Below are 18600 nucleotides of genomic sequence, written 5' to 3'. Positions count from 1 at the left end.
ATTTACTTGGGAGCTAGTCCCATCTGACTCAATGGGACTTACTTCTGAGTAGACTCTGTCCCCATCTGCACTCTACATTGGAAGCAGTATCATACCACCTTAAACAGTCATAGCTCCCCCCCACAAATAATCCTGGGAACTGTAGCATATTAAGGGTGCTGAGAGTTCTTGAGAGAGCTACAATTCCCAGTGCGTCCTGGGAAGAGGGACTAACAGTTAAACCACTCAGGAACGACAGGATGCGGCCTAGACAAGAGCAGCGCCAAAAGCCAAGTGTCAGAAACCAAAGGCATTTATTAGAAATATTATGCAGACCCTGCACCCAATGCTTCAGTAACGTTAATCTTCTTTAAATAAAAACATTGGCAGTCGCACATCCTCGACCGTTGAAGTCTCCGAGGGCCTGTACATTCTAGTGTGCTCTTGGTGTATAAATAAGATGGTTTTGCTCTCCGGCGGGAACAGTTCAGACTTGAAGCGCCCAGTCCAGGCCAAGAGAGAGGTCCGGTTTTTGTTTTTTTAATAACTGAAACGTTCACAAGGAAAGATGAACAAACAAAATGTATCTGGAAGTTGGCACGTGTAAAGGCTAAAAAAAATAAAGATAATAGAAGTCAGGGCAGGAATCCAGAATCTGTTAGCTCTCCCAAAACAGGTTAATAAGCAGAGGAAAGGACTCTGTTGGTTCATTGCCAGTCGGAGTCGATCGATGGCATATTGGAAAGATCATTAGCACCTGCAGACACCAGCCATTCCAGTTGGGACACCTGCTCAGGAGTCATTTTTTTAAAAACAAAATTATGGTGGGGGGTTCCAGCATCTCTCCAGATGTTGGGATCCCCTGGTCACTTGTTGCTCCTGCTGGGATCCAGTGAAATCCGCAGCCCACAGATGTCCACGCCCAATTCCCTGCATTATATTATGGGGTGCATTTCACTGGAGAAGCATGGAAGATGGGCTGGGAGAATCCTTCAAGTGAGGGGAGTCTCCTGCAGGTGTTGCTGGGACTCTCAACGGTCACCAGCTGGCACAGCTGCCAGGGATGATGGGATTTCAGAGTCCAACATCTGGAGGAACACTGGGCTCCCCCCATCCCTGGCCTACAGTCACACGACCCCCAATGCTCCTTTGTCAACGACGGTGCCCCCCTTGGCATCATTTGGGGAAAGGTGGGGGCAGGTTGATACGGCCGCCTTGTGTTGTGTGGAGGAACAAGCTAACAAGCTAACGGGCCACGCTCTGGCTTCACCCGCAGTAGAAGGAGCAGGAAGTGCCTGAATAAACCCTGCACAGGTGGACCCTAAACTGAGGAGGGTTGAAAAGTAAAGCAGCAGGCTTTGAAATCTGGCGGCATTTCAGTGACTGAGAACCCCGGGGAAATTAAGCTCAGTGTCACCCTGGATTTCTCCTTCTGCATCCCATTTTGGGATGGGGAGAGAGAAAGAGGTGGAGTCCTAAGGAAAATGGGGACTTTAGGGGGAGGAGATACAGACACATACACAACCTTAAGTCTATCTTCCCAACCTTCAAGAGCAAGGGAAGTGGATTCAGAACCTGCCCGTGAAACATTCCCTTCAAGATGCTAGGCCTCAAGAGACCTGGAGGCTGGTTGCGCCTCTGGCAAAGAACCTGCCCAGGCTTCCTTCGGACACCTCAGCTCGGCATCACTGACAAAACAAATACAGACAAAACTCCCACTCTGGCACGGACATTTCAAACGCCTCATCCGCTCTCCTTGCAACTGTTACAGGTGCAAATTCACGCCCCGCTTTGCTCTGGAACCTCCTCTTTCCCATAGCTGTCAACGTTTCCCTTTTTTTAAGGGAAATTCCCTTATCCCAAATAGGATTCCTTGCAAGAAAAGGGAAAAGTTGACAGCGATGCTTCTTCCCCCTCAGCTTCCCCCTGCTTTTCTGGAGGCAAAACCAAACCGGACCTTCAAGATGACCAGACGCGAACCCTCACTCACTTCCTGCCTTTCCTCCATCTCTTGCGCCAACTGAGGTGCACAGCGAAGCCAACAAACCTCCCTTTCCCAACACCCTCCCCCCAGGTAAACTACATTTCTGATGCAATCCAACACCTGGACACTCAATGGCCCAGAAACATTAACCTTGTAGGCATAACAACACACACACACACACCTGATGTTTACAAGACAGTCTGAGGGACCGGTTTAAAGGAAGGGGGATGAAGCTGCCCTGAAAGGACCACCTCAGACTTTTTTGCCTCTACCTGCCTCACACGTAACGACAGGCCTCCTCTTAAAGTAGAGAAAATGGCAAAATGCAGACGACAGAACAGAAATCTCCTTTCCCCTGCAGATCACGGGGCAGTAACATCAGAGGCTGTAATCACAGGGACCTCCAGAAGTTGCTGGAATCCTACGCAGCCTTAACTGATGCCGGCTGCAAGGGGTGGGTGGGAGTTCGGGTACCATTATGCCTAGAGGGCCCCCCTCCCACTGGCTACCTTGTGGGGTTCTTGTTCCATCTGCTCATGGCTACAGACCTCAGCGTTGGACGCAACTCGCTAAAGGAACCGTGCTTTTCCTGGACCGTAGTGATTTAGATTCCCTCCCCCCAGCGCCTGACTCCCCCAAGTTAAAGGTCTGTTTGCCTGATGAAAATGCAAAGTTGGTGTGCAACTTCCTTTGACCAGGTGGCACATTTTCTCCAGAGAAGCTGGCAAACGATTTTGGAATGACTGGGTGCTGTCTGGAGACTGGCAGGTTTCGGCTAGGAACCATGAGGACTAGCGCCGGACAGCTGAAAGTCTTCAGGCAGAAACCTTATAGCAGGCCTGCCTGAAGTCTTCTTTCCACAGCCATTGGCATGTCAAAGGGGAGAAGGGGCTCTGAATGGGAAGGAGAGACCCCCAAAAAGTGGGGAAAGCTCAGCTCAAGCCAAGACCAAGAGCGGGGAAAGAGATTGACGTTCTCTCACTGACGTCTGGGAGGTGGCGGCAGAAACGGGCCTCCTCCTTTGGCAAAGCAAACAACTTCAAACAATTATTTGGCACCTTCAACTTTGTATCCAGTAACAGAAAACACATGATAATTTGGGTGTGCAGGCTGTCCTCCAAACCCTCTGCGACCTTACGGTGGGATGTCTAACACATCCCTTGCAGAGCCACAGGGCATGGAAGAAGCAGCAGCAGATGTGGGCGATGTGAGCAAGGAAGACGTGGCAAGGAAGCACTTCCTTCGCAGCATCCTCAAGGGGACCCTGGGGTTTGTGCCCACGGGTCATGTCACCCACACACGGCACTCCTGTGACAGGCTTTGCCTCCCGAGCCTCAGAAAGGAGCCGGCGAGTCACGCCAAAGCGGCAAGGAGGAAATTCTACCAAGCCAAAGGAAGCGCCACTTGTGTTTGTGACCGGGTGGCCTTCAGGTGCTCCTGACGCCAGCCAAGGAGGTTTCGTGGTGGCCCTTCGGTGACACACAGGTGTCGTGAAACCGGGCCGGGGAAGGTCGGTGCGTTTGGCGCTGCCAACCCTGGCTTTCACCCACACAGGTCATCGACTCAACGCTTCCAGCTCACACTTAAAGGGCACCTGAGTCCTTGCAGAGAAGCCCTCAGTCGCTGCAAGAATTTCCAGGCTTTTGACACTGCATAAATCCGCTGCGCTGAGGCCCGCCTTGTGAGCTAAGGACACAAGTCACTTTCAACATTACGTTAACCTGCAGATTTTCAGAGACTTCCCCTCCCCTCCCAGGCTTGCCACCTCTTCCCTCTTCTCCCCTGGAAGGGCTCCTGCGCTCTTAGCAGAAGCGCAGCAGGTGGAAACTCAGCAAGTAAAGCTTTTACCTTGTGTCCGCTCGGATGGGACAGACTGGAGCTGTGAGGAGTTTCCTGTTGCACGGCTGTGAAAAGGGCAGGTGGGACGTGGCAGGAAATTATTATTGTTATTTTTTTGCCAACTCCAGATTTTCAAAAGCTGTTGGCCCCACCAGTCTCACAAAGGCCATCGCCCCCCAAGGGGAAAAAAAATCTATCAGCATGTGCAGGCCTAACCCTCTCACCCCCCCAAAAAAAACATTTTCCTCACAACCTTTTCTCTCCACTACTCAAGCTAGCAACTGGTGCCTTTAAACCTGGGTATCAGGCTTCCCAACAAGTCTTGGTTCTGCATTTGGATCCCCCCCCCCATTTGATGAGGATGGTTCTGTGGCCCTGCAGATGCCACTGGTCAGAGATGGTGGGAGTTTTAGTCCAGCAACTTCCTGTAGGCTGCAGATGTTCCCCGTGGATTAGACAAGTAAGATGTCTGCAGCGACACAAGGAGGTTTGCGCAACAGAACACAACTCTTGCATCTCCTGCACCAACCTGGAGGCAATGGGGGGGGGGGAGGGAGAATTTTAGAAGGCACCGCTTCTCCCACTATTACGGAAAAGACACCTGCTGAAATCCCCGTGCAACAAGTTAAAGAGACACACAGTCTTTGTTCTGCAACAAAACCCCAGAGGGCTAAATCGGGCATCAAAGTGATCCAGTCACAACACAGATCCTGGGTGGGTGGGAGATCTGGGGCTGATAATGGCTTCCTCTAGCCTTGTGGAGCAATGATCAGAAGGGCTTCCCCTCCTCTCCCTGCATCCATACTCAAGACAGTGCAGGTCCTGGATGGACAGAAGCCTATTCAGATCCCGTCAGTCCCTAAATTGGTCCTGGGATGGGGGGAAATTTGCAAAAGCCAAGATCAGCCTGGCTCTCTCTACCGTCCTACCAGCTGCGTGAGACTGGGCCAAGGCAGCTGTCATTAGGGGAGGGGGGGGCCTTGTAAGGGGATTTTAAGTTTGGTGTTTTGTTTTTTCCAAAGATGCTGTCATGTTTCAAGGGGTCCTGGCTGTTCCACACAGCACAGCCTGTTTCAGGAAGCCAGCCCACCCTGCTCTTTTCTTGAGCCTCCGGGGAGAGAAGCAAGGAAGCCGTTCCATGGGACCCATGAAGAGGGGAAGCCACAACCAGGTTTTGTGAAATTAAAGAGGGGGAAAGCGCAACTTCTGATGCCCTTGGGGACCTCCAGAGGCTGTGCACAAGGCCACCAATTTGTCCGGCGACGAGCGGAGTTGTTCTCTGCCCCACAGCGCAGGGCACCCTGGGTGAAAAGGAGTCTTATTTGGCACGGTCAAGTATGGGGGAGATGTTATTTCCTGCGTCCCCCCCCCAAAAATAGTCCCAAGCCAAGCAGAGCCCCTCCACTCTGCTTCAGGCTGCAGGCCTGGGCTGGATCGTGGCCAGTCCTTTCTGGGGCCACGAGAAACGTCTGCCGGGGCCTCTGTCAGGCGGGATTGAAGGGGGAGGGTCCCTTTTGTGTTTTCCTTTTAAAGTGATCTAGTGCGTTGCATGGTGTTCTTCAGACGCCTTCCTCCTCCTCCTCCTCCTCCTCCTCCTCCTCCTTCCTCCTCCCGGCTCCGGAACTCAGGTCTCGAAATATTTGTAGATTTGGGCAACGTACTGCATAACGCTCTGCCAGTCGGGGCGGTCTGTGTACATGATCTCGCTGAGCTCCTGTGACGGGAAGAGATGGCAGCGTCATTAGGAGGGAGGAAAACAAGGAAACATAAAGCACTTTAGCTGCAGCAGGGGAACCAGAGGGTCATTCTGAACCCCCAGGGACAGTTAAAAGGCACAATGCAGGTGAAATCTCCTCCTCCCTATCCCTGCCTCCCAAAATATACCAGATCATTTCACAAGAAGTTTGTATATGTATATGTGTGAGTACATACATATTCATAGAATCAAAGAATTGTAGGGATGGAAGGGACCCTGAGAGTCATCTAGTCCACCCCCTGCAATGCAGGAATCCATGACAGATGGCCATCCCAACTCTGCTTTGAAACGTCCAACAAAAGGGAGTCCACCATCTCCTGGGGGAGTCCATTCCACTGTCAATCAACTCTTCCCATAAGAAACGCTGCCCAGTGCCGAAGGCCTTCTGGTGGTTCCCTCACCGCAAGAAGTCATGTTACAGGGAGCCAGGCAGAGGGCCTTCTCGGTGGTGGTGCCTGCCCTGTGGAACGCCCTCCCACCAGATATCAAAGAGAACAACAACTACCAGACTTTTAGAAGACATCTGAAGGCAGCCCTGTTCAGGGAAGCTTTTAATGTTTAATAGACTATTGTATTTTAATATTTTGTTGGAAGCCGCCCAGAGTGGCTGGGGAAACCCAGCCATAATAATAAATGATGATGATGATGATATTTATCTGGAATCTCCTTTGTTGGAGGGAGCAGTAGAAAACAAGCTTTCTCCATCTTCCATGGATATTTGAAGGTGTCTCTCATACCTCCCTCTCAGTCTCCTCTCCTCCAGGCCAAGCCAGCCCAACACCCTCATAACATTCTTCCTGTCTGCTGGAGCTTCTCAGTTCTTCCCTTGAAGCTCCAGAGAGAGAAAACTGGGCAGGGGGGGAGCGGATCTCTGATCCCACGCACACACTGGACCCAACACGTCTGAGCCCCGGGGAACGTGACGGCTTTCGCTTCCCCTCTCGCGGCAGCGAATGGAGCAGGGGGGCAGCCAGGAACAGCAGCACCCCCCCTTCCCGTGCCGGAAGGGCTCCCTATCTGCTTGGCAAGGCTTTCAAGGAGGGAGCGGTAGCCAAGAGTAATTAAATCCCGGCCGTAAGCCTTTTAAAGAAATGAATTTGAAACACCCAAGCTCACATAAAACGTGGGGGAACGGGATGGCGAATGGACGGTTGTGTGCCAGGAAGACTTGGTGATAGGGACAGAGAGCCGTGAGCACTTGGGGAAGGTATTCAGGAGATGGAGGCAGGGAGAGTTCAACAGGGAGAGTTTGGCGGAGGGGCCCTCTGTGGTGGGGAGGGGAGGCTGGTTTTTGGCTGACAAGGCTTCTAGGGAGCTGGCAAGGGGTTGCAATACTTTTCTTCCAACTCTACAATTCTAAGATTCTAAGATTCTATTAATACTGTCCGAGGGCAGAGGGGAGCCTCAGGGAACCTAAGGCAAGCCATCTTATGCAGAGTGAGGCCCTTGGTCCATAGAGCTCAGTCTGGTCTGCACTGCAGAGGGAACTCGGCAGGGTTCCTGCCCAGCCCTGCTTGGCAGTGCCGTTTGAACCTCCCACATGCAAAGGGGGTGATCTGCCCCTGAGATATGGCCCTTCCTCTGAAAATAAGATTCCAGCCCTCATGGCTCTGAATCAGGAACATAGGAAGCAACTTAACAGAGTCAGACCGTTGGCCATCTAGTTTGGCATTATCTGCACAGGACCTCTCTGAGGTCTCCAGCCCTTCCTGAAGTTGCTGGAGATGGTGAGGAAGGTTGCATGCTATGAGACCTATCACTTAATAATAATAACATTTTATTTATATCCCGCCCTCCCCCGCCAAAGCCGGGCTCAGAGCGGCTAACAACAGTAAAAATAGCAGTTTACATAAAATCACAGTCAATTAATTGAAATACATTCTAAAATCAATTCATTCTAAAATCAGTTCAGAATCAAATCAATGGCAACCATTGGGCTAGAGTTCTATGAGGATTACAGAAGGAGGGGGTCAGACTGTGCCTTGGTGGAACAGCTCTGTCTTGCAGGCCCTGCAGAAAGATGTCAAGTCCCGTAGGGCCCTAGTCTCTTGTGACAGAGCGTTCCACCAGATCGGGGCCACAGCCAAAAAAGCCCTGGCTCTGGTTGAGGCCAGCCTAACCTCCCTGTGGCCCGGTATCTCCAAGATGTTTTTATTTGAAGAACGTAAGGTCCTCCGTGGGACATACCAGGAGAGGCGGTCCTGTAGGTACGAGGGTCCTAGGCCGTATAGGGCTTTAAAGGTTAAAACCAGCACCTTAAACCTGACCCTGTCCTCCACTGGGAGCCAGTGCAGCTGGTATAGCACCGGGTGAATGTGATCTCACGGCGAGGACCCCATAAGGAGTCTCGCCACAGCATTCTGCACCCGCTGGAGTTTCTGGGTCAGTCTCAAGGGCAGCCCCACGTAGAGCGAGTTAATGCACGCTGAGGTGTGTGTTTCAGCCTGAGCAAGGTCTCCGCGACTCAGGGCTCACGCCAGCCTCTAGCCACATTGTCCCCCAATCTTAAGAAGAGCCCTGAAGCTGTGCAAAAAGTTATTTGGAGTGGTGCAATGGGGCAAACGACTTTTTAGAAGTGATAACTCAACAGGTTTAGGAAGAGAGTGAGAGCAAGGGAACTTGGTGTGTTCGTGTTAGCCCTGTGCTCTTTCGCACCTCTGTACCACAGCAAACATGTTTATGGCTGCAAACTTGAGCAAGTCATAGAAGAAGCAAAACGCGAGCAGCATTTTGCTCGCCCCCACATCGAAACCCGTGCAGGCAGAGTCAGAGACAAGGTTGTACTGGGGGTGCTGGGTTCAGATTCCCCAGTCAGCTGTGGAATTTGCTGGGGATTGGCCTTAGGCGAATCGGTCTAGCCTCACAAGACTGTCAGGAGGATAAAAACCAGCTACAGGGAGGAACAGTGGACCATAAATGCCATAAAATAAATAGCTGTGCAGTCTGGGATTGAAGGCTGGCTTTTCTAAACCGAAAGGAGCAGCGGATCTGAACTATCCGAGCTCTGAATCACAACACCTCGGTGGGTTCAGCAAACAACAGGAAACCCTCAACCAAGCATTTTTCTTTCTTGACGAGCTCAGAAACTCCCTGAAATTGACTGGCGGGGGAGATTCAGGATGATTAAAAGGCAGGGTCTTCCCCATGCAACCGCACTTTTTGACTTGTGGAACTCACAACCACAAGATGTGATGGAGGAAGATGGCCACTGGTTTTAAAGTGGGGGATTAGATAAATGGAAGGGAGGGTGGAATGGATTTGAAGCCATGTTCCTCCTGTTGGCTGTTTTCCTGCAGGTGCAAATATGACACCCCCCTCCAGCTCCCAGCCCCCCACCAGCCTCATCCCCTCCAATGCTATATTGGCGCAATGCGTCTCCCCAGGACAAAAGCACTCACCAAGCTGGGTTTAATGCCAACGCTTTCGGCAGCCTGGAATGCCAAAAGGAGATTCCTTTTCTGTGGGGAGGGGGAGAGAAAGACAACAAATAGGTCAGGATAGAAGGGCTGTTTTCTCTGACATTAGCCTGCCCCCCCTCCAGTTGCCATCAGACATTTGCCACGGGTACAGCTGTGGATGGGGAGGACATAGATTCTGTTTGCCTTTGAATGGGAAAGCTCCCCGATCAGTGCTTCCTAAAGCAATAAGCCAACCAAAACACCATGATTCTTTGAAACTTGCACTGCTCCGAATTTTGCAATGCAGTTTTCCAACCCCACAATGTGTGTTTATAGGGGGAAATTTTGCAAAATAAATTGCTTTTTTTAAAAAAGGTGAGAAATAGAGGGCTTAGGCGAGGTGCAAATGGCAAAGACCTCGCCAGGAAACACAACCCACAACTGAAAGAAAACAGGCACTCCTTGATTCAAAACCCACAAAAGGAAGTGAATTCAAGCATACATCAATCAGGTGAGAAGTAAGTTTCAGATTCTGCTTCTTCCTGGAAGACTTTATTATTGTAGCTACAGCAGAAAGGCACCCAGGTGGCCCTCCAGATATTGCTGGACTATTGTTATTAATTAAATTTCTTAGTTGCCCCCCCCATGCAACTGAAAGCAGCTTACAGCAAAAAATAAATAACATATATTAAAAACCAGGGGGAAAAACAAAGCACACTCACAAAATCTAAAACATGTTTTTAAAAGGCAGGATCAATATTTTATTATTTACAACTGTTATTAAAAGTTCATTAGTTGGAACTACTTATAAATAACCAAACATTAACCTTATCATGTATTTTTATTTTATTTTAAAAAAACTCGGGGCTGATTATATTTGGAACTCCTTGGCAATTGAGGTCAGGCTCTGCCTTCATTGTCCTCTTTTTGGGGTCTGCCAAAATGTTTTTGTTTAGACAGGCCTGTCCAAAGGTTTAGAAAGCTGATGCAAGTTTAGTCTATTGTTATTTTAACTTTCTGAGAGTCTTAAATCATGGCTGCTACATTTCTCCTAGTGTTAAATTTTATTGCTTTGGTTTTCCCCCCATTTTTCTTTACAACCAAGCAGCATATAATACATTTTATGAAATGACTAAATAATAAATAAGGTCACTAGGTCAGGAATGGTGTGTGTGTGTGTGTGTGTGTGTGTGTGTGTGTGTGTGTGTTTACCCTGCAATTCCATTCCACATCACTAGGGGAAAGGTTTCTCCCCACCCCACCAAATCGCCCACCATCTGAAGGATGCTGGTGACAGAGGGGCCTCACCTTGTCCTGGCTGTTGAGCTCCTGGTAGGGAATGTGGGCAGGCAGGTAGGTGTGCAGGAGGGCGCAGAAGGCCAGGCCGTCGCTCCAGCTGCTGCTGAAGTTGGTGATGTCGATATTCTGCGGGAGGAAAAGAGAAGGGAAGGTGAGCTCAGCGGGAGAGGAAACCCAGAAGACAAAAGTCAGAGATTGATGTGCATTACGATGAGCGAAATAAGTATTTCATCCCTTTGCAAAAGATGACTTGGTACTTGGTGGCAATTACAGAGGTCAGATGCTTCTGGAGGTTTTCCTGTTGTTATTCTGTCTCTCACAGCTACAATAAACCTACCATTAAAATTATGGACTGGTCATTTCTTTGTCAGAGGGCAAACGGGCAAATTTAGCAGGGGATCAAAACTTTCCCCCCTCAGTGTATAAGTCAGCTTCCTTCATTCCTATTCAGCACCATGAGGACTGGAACCTTGCTGCGGATTAGACAAATTCATGGATGAGAAGACCACCGACAGCTACCAGCCACAATGGCTATGCTTGGCCTCCAGAATCGGAGGCAGCGATGCTTCTGGGAGCCACAGGGGAGGAAGGTGCTTGTGTGCTTGGATCCTGCTTGCAGGTTTCCCACTGGGCCATCTGGCTGGCCCCCCGTGAGGACAGAATGCTGGCCTAGATGGGCCCCCTTTGACCCTGATCCAGCAGGCTCTCCTTGCATTCTTACAACGCCTCCTGCCTCACAAGATCAACAAGTGCGCCAAGGCTGGACGTCCCTGTGGGACAAAACAAGCAATCAACTCCCTATCAGTGGCAATAATGCAAAACAAAAGGCCTTTGGGAAGCAGGTTGGCAGGACTAGATCAATGCTGCCCCACTGCCTGTGAAATTAACATTTTGGCAGGAGGTCCTGCGGGAGGCAAAGATCTGGGGGCGTTGGGGAGAAGAGAAACTGTTTGTCCCAAATCTTAATTACCTCCGCCTCCCGGCATTGTGTTAATTACATTAAGGAGCTCTACTAAGATTGGATTAATTCACTTTGCTGCTTTTCAAGAGGAGGGGAGGGAAGCAAAGTGGAATATTTCTGTCCATTAACCGCTAGCTTCTTGGGTTTCGATAATGCCTCTTCAGACATTCTGCACCGGGGCAAAAAAAACAAACAAACCACCCTATGCTTGTCTTGTGACGGGGCTGATCCGTGGGGCTGGTGTTGTCAGTGGAGCAGGAGTAGTCAAAGCCACTATACTGTCCTTCATATGTAATAATAGTAATAATAATAGTATTAATAATAATAATAATAATAATAATAATAATAATAATAATAATAGGGCAGGAACTGTGGCTCCTTGCTGGTATTTCCAGGTGAACTGCTTATTGGTCATTCACCCGGATTTGTTTGCAATTCAATTCAATCCCAAGAATCTCAAGCAGGGAGGTTTACATGCTTCTCCCCCCCTCTCCATTTTATCATCACAACAACCCAGTGAGGCAGGTTAGGCTGAGTACGAGAAAGTGACTGGCCCAGGGACGCCCAGTGTGGGCTTCCCACCCAAGCAGGGATTCGAACCCTGGTCTCCCTGACGCTACACCACAAAGGCCTTCTTTGTGGCCAGGATAATGCCCCCCCTGGGCTCCTGGGAGAAAGGCAAACACTGAACAAAACAGAGCCCGACGTCCTCGCAAAGGGGTGAGATGTTATCCTCCCTGGTTGCTGTGACCTTGCCAGTGTTAAAGGCAAACCACAGAGCAGGTGGGAAAGGCGGTGTCAGTTGGCCAAGCAGGAAGTCAGCCCAGAAAAGAGCTATCCTGACTTTGCTTAGCCAAACCGGGGAGGCGAATTCTCCCCTTCCGCCTGCACAGGGAAAGGAGGACCTGGACGGAGGGCCACGCGCAGCTCCCACATCCTGCAGATCCTGCTTGCGACAGGGATTGGGAAGGAGGGACAGGATGGAAGCAGCGACGGGGAGGGCGAGCAGCGCCTTGCCGATGTCATCCTCGACCTTGGCTGCAGAAGACAAAAGCAATGCTAGGGAAACAATGCTAGGAGGACACTAGGGAATTAGATGGACACGGGTGGCGCTGTGGGTTAAACCACTGAGCCTAGGGCTTGCCGATCAGAAGGTCGGCGGTTCGAATCCCCGCGACGGGGTGAGCTCCTGTTGCTCGGCCCCTGCTCCTGCCAACCTAGCAGTTCAAAAGCACGTCAAAGTGCAAGTAGATAAATAGGTACACCTCCAGCAGGAAGGTAAACGGCGTTTCCGTGCGCTGCTCTGGTTCGCCAGAAGCGGCTTAGTCCTGCTGGCCACATGACCCGGAAGCTGTACGCCGGCTCCCTTGGCCAATAATGCGAGATGAGCGCTGCAACCCCAGAGTCGTCCACAACTGGACCTAATGGTCAGGGGTCCCTTTACCTTAGGGAGTTAGAAGAGCCTGCAGGATCAGGCTAATGGCCCATCTTAGTCCAGGATTCTGCCCTCATGCTTGTGTCCATCCATTTCTGTGGGTCTATTCCAAGTTGAATTTAGAAGATGAGAAGCGTTTGATGGACTGGGCCAAAGGACCTCCAGCTAGCCCAACATCCTGTGGCCGACCAGATTTCCTTAATGGCAAGTCCACAAGCAGGATCCGAGAATAACAGCAACGCTCCCCTCCTGTGGTTTCTAGCCACTGGCATTCGGAGGCAATGCTGCTTCTGACTGTGGAGCCAGCGCAGAGTCAGCCTAGCTAGGGCCCATCCATAGCCCTCTCTTCCTCCGTGGACTGGTCCTCTTTTAAAGCCACCCAGGTTAGTGGCCATCCCTGCCTCTTCCTCCTCCTCCTGTGGCAGGGAGTTCCGTAGTTCGACTATGTGCTGCGTGAAGAAGGGACTTTTCTTGAGGGAGGGAGGGAGGGTGGCATCATTCCCATGCGGATCTGGCCGCCTCACCTCAAAAAATAAAAAATAAAGATGCTGCAGAGCTGGAGAAAAGGTCCAGAAAAGAGCCACCAAAATGATGGAGCGACTCCCCAGTGATGCAAGGTTCCTCCAATACAGTGGTGGGAATGAATGGAGGCAAAGTTGGCGTTGAAGAGAAAACACGGTGGATACTGACCAAAAATAGAAACAATTTGGCAACCCCCCTTGGACTTTTCGTGCAAAAAAAGAAATGAATGATTTTGAGACATTCTGACTTAAAAGAAAGACTGCTTAACGGAACATGGCGAAGATGGGTGTTATTATGGACTGAATGTCTTAAATATATTTTTTCTTTTTTTATGTAACCCGCAAATGGAAAATTGGAAGCCCTTTTTATCTTTCTTTATTATCTCTTTTCTTTCCTTTCCTTTCCCCTCTTCTCTCCTTTTCCTTTTTTCTTCCTTTTTCTTTTTCTCTCTTCCTGTTTTCTTCGGCTCTGCTCTTCCTCCTCAGCTGAATACAACAGAGGGGAGAGGGCTCCTGCTCTGGGGTCCTGTTTGCAGCTTTCCCTTTGGGGCATCTGTTCGGCCACTGTGAGAGCAGGCGGCTGGGTTAGATGGACCTGATCCCGCAAAATCATCTTATGTTCTTGATAGGACAGTGCTCTGTTGGCCCTAATGGACTAGCCCCTCTGTGCTGAATTTGCTGGAAAGTCATTGCATTTCACCTCAAAATAAGGATATTCTGGATTCTCCAAAACAACTGCCCAGCTCCATGCAATCTGCCCAGCTAGCTAGTTCCAGGAAAAGGGGGAAAGGAAACCTCTCTCCACTTCAAGATGAGACACTGCACTTCCCAGACACTGAAGGGCATTGCTTACCAAGGGCTGGGGACAGAAATTGCCAGCTATCAAGGGACCATGTCAGTTCTTTTTATTTTCCCCCTCGGGAAAGCCCCCAGCCACCAATTAGAAACTGCCAGGTCACAGTATTTCGAGACAGCCAAAGCAGGGATGCAATTCGCTATTTCTTAAAGTGCTTAACACAGGCTTGCACAAATATTTGAAAAGTCAATAGGGCTGAGACTGCGGGCTTATAATTGAAATAATAAAACAACAAATAAGAATTGGAGAGGGAGAGAGAGAGAGAGAAGATGGAGGAGGAAGTAGAAATTGTAATTCAAGATGAAGCAAATGGAGATACTTAAATGAGATTTAATTTGTTTTATATCGCCAAAATTCTTGCAGAAGTATGTTCTTAATTAATGTTCTCAGGCCCTCCCTGCCTCTTACAGTGCAAATCCTTTGCAAGTTTACTCAGAACACAAACCCCAATGGGACTTACTCCCAGGTGAGTGACTGTACATCTGCGGCTTTATACGTTTACTTTTCAGATAATTTTCATCAATATTATTATTATAATTATTGCTACACACAACACACCAGTTTTAATCTCCTAGTTTCCATTACAATTTTATTTTTCATCCTCATTAAAATCAGCCTTGGATATTTTATGGTAAGGCAGAATGTACAGAAGAGTCTGCAGGATCAGGCCAGTGGCCCCTCTAGTCCAGCATCCTGTTCCCACAGGGGCCAAGCAGATGCCCCAAAGGGAAACCAGCAAGGGAAGTTGCATGTTTGGAGCACATGGTACCATATTTTTCTGTCTCTAAGACGCCCCCATGTATAAGATGCCCCCTATTTTTGGGGACTCCGATTTAAGAAGATGGGGGGAGATGTATCCGTGTACAAGGTAAAGGTAAAGGGACCCCTGACCATTAGGTCCAGTCGTGGCCGACTCGGGGGTTGCGGCGCTCATCTCGCTTTACTGGCCAAGGGAGCCGGCGTACAGCTTCCAGGTCATGTGGCCAGCATGACTAAGCTGCTTATGGAGAAACCAGAGCAGTGCACGGAAACGTCATTTACCTTCCCGCCGGAGTGGTACCTATTTATCTACTTGCCGTTTGAGGTGCTTTTGAACTGCTAGGTTGGCAGGAGCAGGGACCGAGCAATGGGAGCTCACCCCGTCGCGGGGATTCAAACCGCTGACCTTCTGATCGGCAAGTCCTAAGCTCTGTGGTTTAACCCACAGCGCCACCCGCATCCCATTGGTGTACAAGAAACCCTCAAATTGTTGACATTTTTTTTAGGAGGGGGAAACCTAGTCTTATACACGGAAAAATACGGTAAATCCATTCCTTATCAGTCCATTTTTAGATGTCTGCAGGTGAAGGTCTGGCCCTTAGCAATTTCAGGAATGCAAAAAGAGCCCTGCTGGATCAGGCCAAAGGCCCATCATCCTGCTCTCACAGTGGCCAGCCAGATGCCTCTTCTGGGAAACCCACAAGCAGGATCTGGGCCCAAGAGCAACTCCTGTGTTTTCCAGCAACTGGCATTCAGAAGCATCGCTGCCTCCGTCTGCAAAGACAGAGCTGAGCCACTGTGGCCAGGAGATCTCAATAGTCCTCTCCTCCTCATTGCAGTTGCCTAATCCTCCTTTAGAGCCACCACGGAGCATGGCCATGCGCTTTCCCAGCTGGTCAACAAACCAGGACAACAAGCCGAGACTGGATAACACGAGCCTGGATCTCCGCCGGAAGCCAGGGCATGGCGAGAGGAAATGTGGAGCGAGCGATGAAAGCCATTTCCCGTTTTATAAAAGTGTGACTCGGGAATCTGTGGGAAAATATCCACACTTGGCCACTATGCATCTTTTCATTTTTATTTCTTGAACGTTTTGCTTATTTATTTTCTGAGAGCCACCATGGTGTAGGGATTAGAGTGTCGGACTCGGGGAGACCCAGGTTCGAATCTCCACCTGAAGCTCACTGGGTGACCCTGGGCTGGCCACTGCCTCTCAGCCGAACCTACCTCTCGGGGTTTTTGTTGTGGGGATTAAATGCAGAGGGAAGAGTGGCGTGTGAGCCACCAAGCTCCGTGGAGAAAAAGAAGGGATAGGAATGCAATATATAATAAGTTTGCCCATTTTCCTCTGGGCTCCCCTCTTTGCATCTGTACAACATCTGTGCAAAGCCCTGGGCCACCAGGAAAGAGTTGTTTGAATTTTGTGTGTGCAGGGGGAAGAGGAGGGTGATTATCTTTGAAAAGCAACCTCCTTTACCCCATTCACAGATCAGCTCCATTAAGCTGAGGTCTTTTCTTTCAACACAGGGAACTTCTGCCAGGCGATAAGGCAGGCAGAACTCTGGGGGATTATCTCAGCCCGACCCCTGCCAGCTCTCAGCTGCTGAGAGGCATCGTGGTAAATCACCAGCGGGCAGGAGACAGAGTTGGCAGGCCTCAGCCAGGAAGTCTCCAGGAAGAAATATGGGCTTGGTGAGATTTTTTTGAACTGACAGGCCTCTAAATCACTCCTTGGGGAAAAGAAACAAGATTCTGCTGCTGAAAGGATCTTCCTCACTGCAACGGACAAGGGAGGAATCCAATTCAGTTTGCATTTAAAGGCAAAACCACTGCACTCGCGCTTTCTGAAATGAAATGTGGACCGAAGCAGAGTTCTCTGAATTTTGCTCTGCAGTTCTCCAGTCAGGTAATGTTTTGCAAAACAATTTCCCCCAACACAATTTTTGCATCCCTCCCCCCATATACATTCTGTTTTATGCACGCTTTATCCAGGTATGTGCATAGAAAATACACACACACACACACACACACACATATATATAAATATATAGAATAGAATGTATATACATAGAAATGCATATACCAGGATAAAACGTGCATGAAACAGAATGTATATGGGGGGAAGGGATGCAAAAATTGTGTTGGGGAAAATTGTTTTGCAAAAAAGTCCCCTTTTAGGAACGTAAGAAAAGCCCTGCTGAATTAGGAACACAAGAAGCACTGAAAGGGAGCACATCTGGTCCAGCCTCCTGTTCCCACAGTGGCTGACCGGATGCCCACGGGCACAAGACCCCTCTCTGCTCCTGTGGCTTCTGCAACGGGCATTCAGAAGCATGGCTGCTACAGATGGCGAAATTAGCACTCAAGCACTGATGCATTTCCACAGACCAATGTGGAAAGGCAGAGCGCTGAATGGTTAAGGTTGGAAGAATGAGCAGAGGAGAGAAATGGAACTGGGCAGGTTTGCCTGACTGCCCCCCTCAAACCAAAGAATCCTAAACTGGGAGTGTCTCATTTTTGTAGAACCGGCCCCCAAGTGACCCAGGAAAGATTGTGCGGAACAGACTGTGGGAGTGTTAAAGTGTCAGAATCCGGCTTGCAGTTTCCACTGAAGAGAGGTAAAATTCCACCTGGCTGTATCAGGTGTGCGCCTTGTTACGAAACCACCTCTCTGCGGACACCCAGCCCTCCAAAAATCCCCCGGATTAGAGAATAAAACCGCAAGAGGATTTCCCCTTGTGGGGAAGATTCAAGGCTTTCCCCCTTACCTGGGGCTGGAATGCGGTTCCTTTTCCCTCCCTCCCACCTGCCAACCTTAAATTGCTGTAGAAACAGTGTTGCATAGTGGTTAGAGGTTACTGGAACAAGGAAGCCAAGGAGATGCGGGTTCAAATCCACATTTTGCTGTTGGGCTGACAGGGCTGAAACTTCCAAGGGGCCGGTAATATTATTCCTAGTCTTAGGGAAAAGAACTCGATCCACTGTCTTTCAGGTTGGAGAGGAGCCTGTTGCAATCTTGGCCAGCCCCTTAAGTTACGGTAACTGGCTTCTGCTTGAACGATTAATGACGCATCCCTTGTTTACTTCAGGGATTATCTGAAGTGTCCGGGGGCAGCCAAAAGGTCAGCGGTATTCAGTCTTCCCCAAAGGACCACACGCCTTCCCTGACGGACACTGAGGCACTGACGGCAAGGCCTCACCACCAGCCACTGAGGGCCTGAACCCCTCATTCGGAGATGATTCCCTCAGCCTTGCTCAACGCCAGAAAACCCATTCCCTCAACAGCTGGGCTGCTACCTCCAACGGGGGAGGTGGGCAAGGGAAAGGATATTTCTGCATTATTTTGCTGTTTACAAAACAGAAAGGAAAACGTTCTTCTCCGGTTCGGCTCTCATCTAAGGTTTCACTCACTCAGACCGAGCATCTAATGAAGTAGGTTGTTGCCTAAAGAAACCCTCAAGCCATTTTTTTTTTAAATGCTGGTTCATAGCCTCAAGGTGTCATTAAATGCATTTCTCTTCAGGCTACATCTTTTTGTCAGGGATTCTTCAGCCACGATTCCTGGGGGCTGGACTGGATGACCCTTTTTTGGGGGGGCGTCCCAATTCTGCAATTCTACGATTCTTCCCTGCTCCACGTGTCTGGTTGGAGCTGTTCTGTTGAAAGATTTGGGGGCCAAGACAAAAGAAAGGAGTGCTTCACACAGCTGAGTTAAACTATGAAACTCCTTAGCTCAAGAGGCTGAGATGGCCACCAACTTGGACGGCTTTAAAAGAGGGTCAGACAAAATCCTCATTTAATCCCCATAACCAT

General features: G+C 49.7%; 1 protein-coding gene and 1 long non-coding RNA gene across 3 annotated transcripts in view; one reads left to right on the top strand and one right to left on the bottom strand.

Annotated features, from left to right (window-relative positions):
• Positions 1 to 276: 276 nt before the first annotated feature.
• SPECC1 (sperm antigen with calponin homology and coiled-coil domains 1) overlaps positions 277 to 18600 on the bottom strand; it is a 108508-nt gene continuing 90184 nt past the window's right edge. For both annotated transcript variants that reach the window (XM_083587549.1, XM_083587550.1), the window contains 4 exons: positions 10265 to 10381; positions 8957 to 9016; positions 1885 to 5516; positions 277 to 1787 (listed from right to left, as the gene is read on the bottom strand). In XM_083587549.1, coding sequence (XP_083443675.1) covers positions 5427 to 5516; positions 8957 to 9016; positions 10265 to 10381 — 267 coding nt within the window. In that variant the 3' untranslated portion in view covers positions 277 to 1787; positions 1885 to 5426. The remainder of the gene's footprint in view (positions 1788 to 1884; positions 5517 to 8956; positions 9017 to 10264; positions 10382 to 18600) is intronic.
• On the top strand, positions 13135 to 18314 carry LOC310750221. The gene is made up of 4 exons (XR_014541985.1): positions 13135 to 14896; positions 15264 to 16693; positions 17311 to 17405; positions 17877 to 18314. It is a non-coding gene; the product is annotated as an uncharacterized lncRNA (long non-coding RNA).

This window comes from Podarcis filfolensis (genome assembly GCF_964270895.1).
Source record: "Podarcis filfolensis genome assembly, chromosome: 15".
Lineage (NCBI taxonomy): Eukaryota > Metazoa > Chordata > Lepidosauria > Squamata > Lacertidae > Podarcis > Podarcis filfolensis.
The sequence above is the reverse complement of the archived record's forward strand: the minus strand, read 5'-3'. Positions and strand labels throughout refer to the sequence as shown.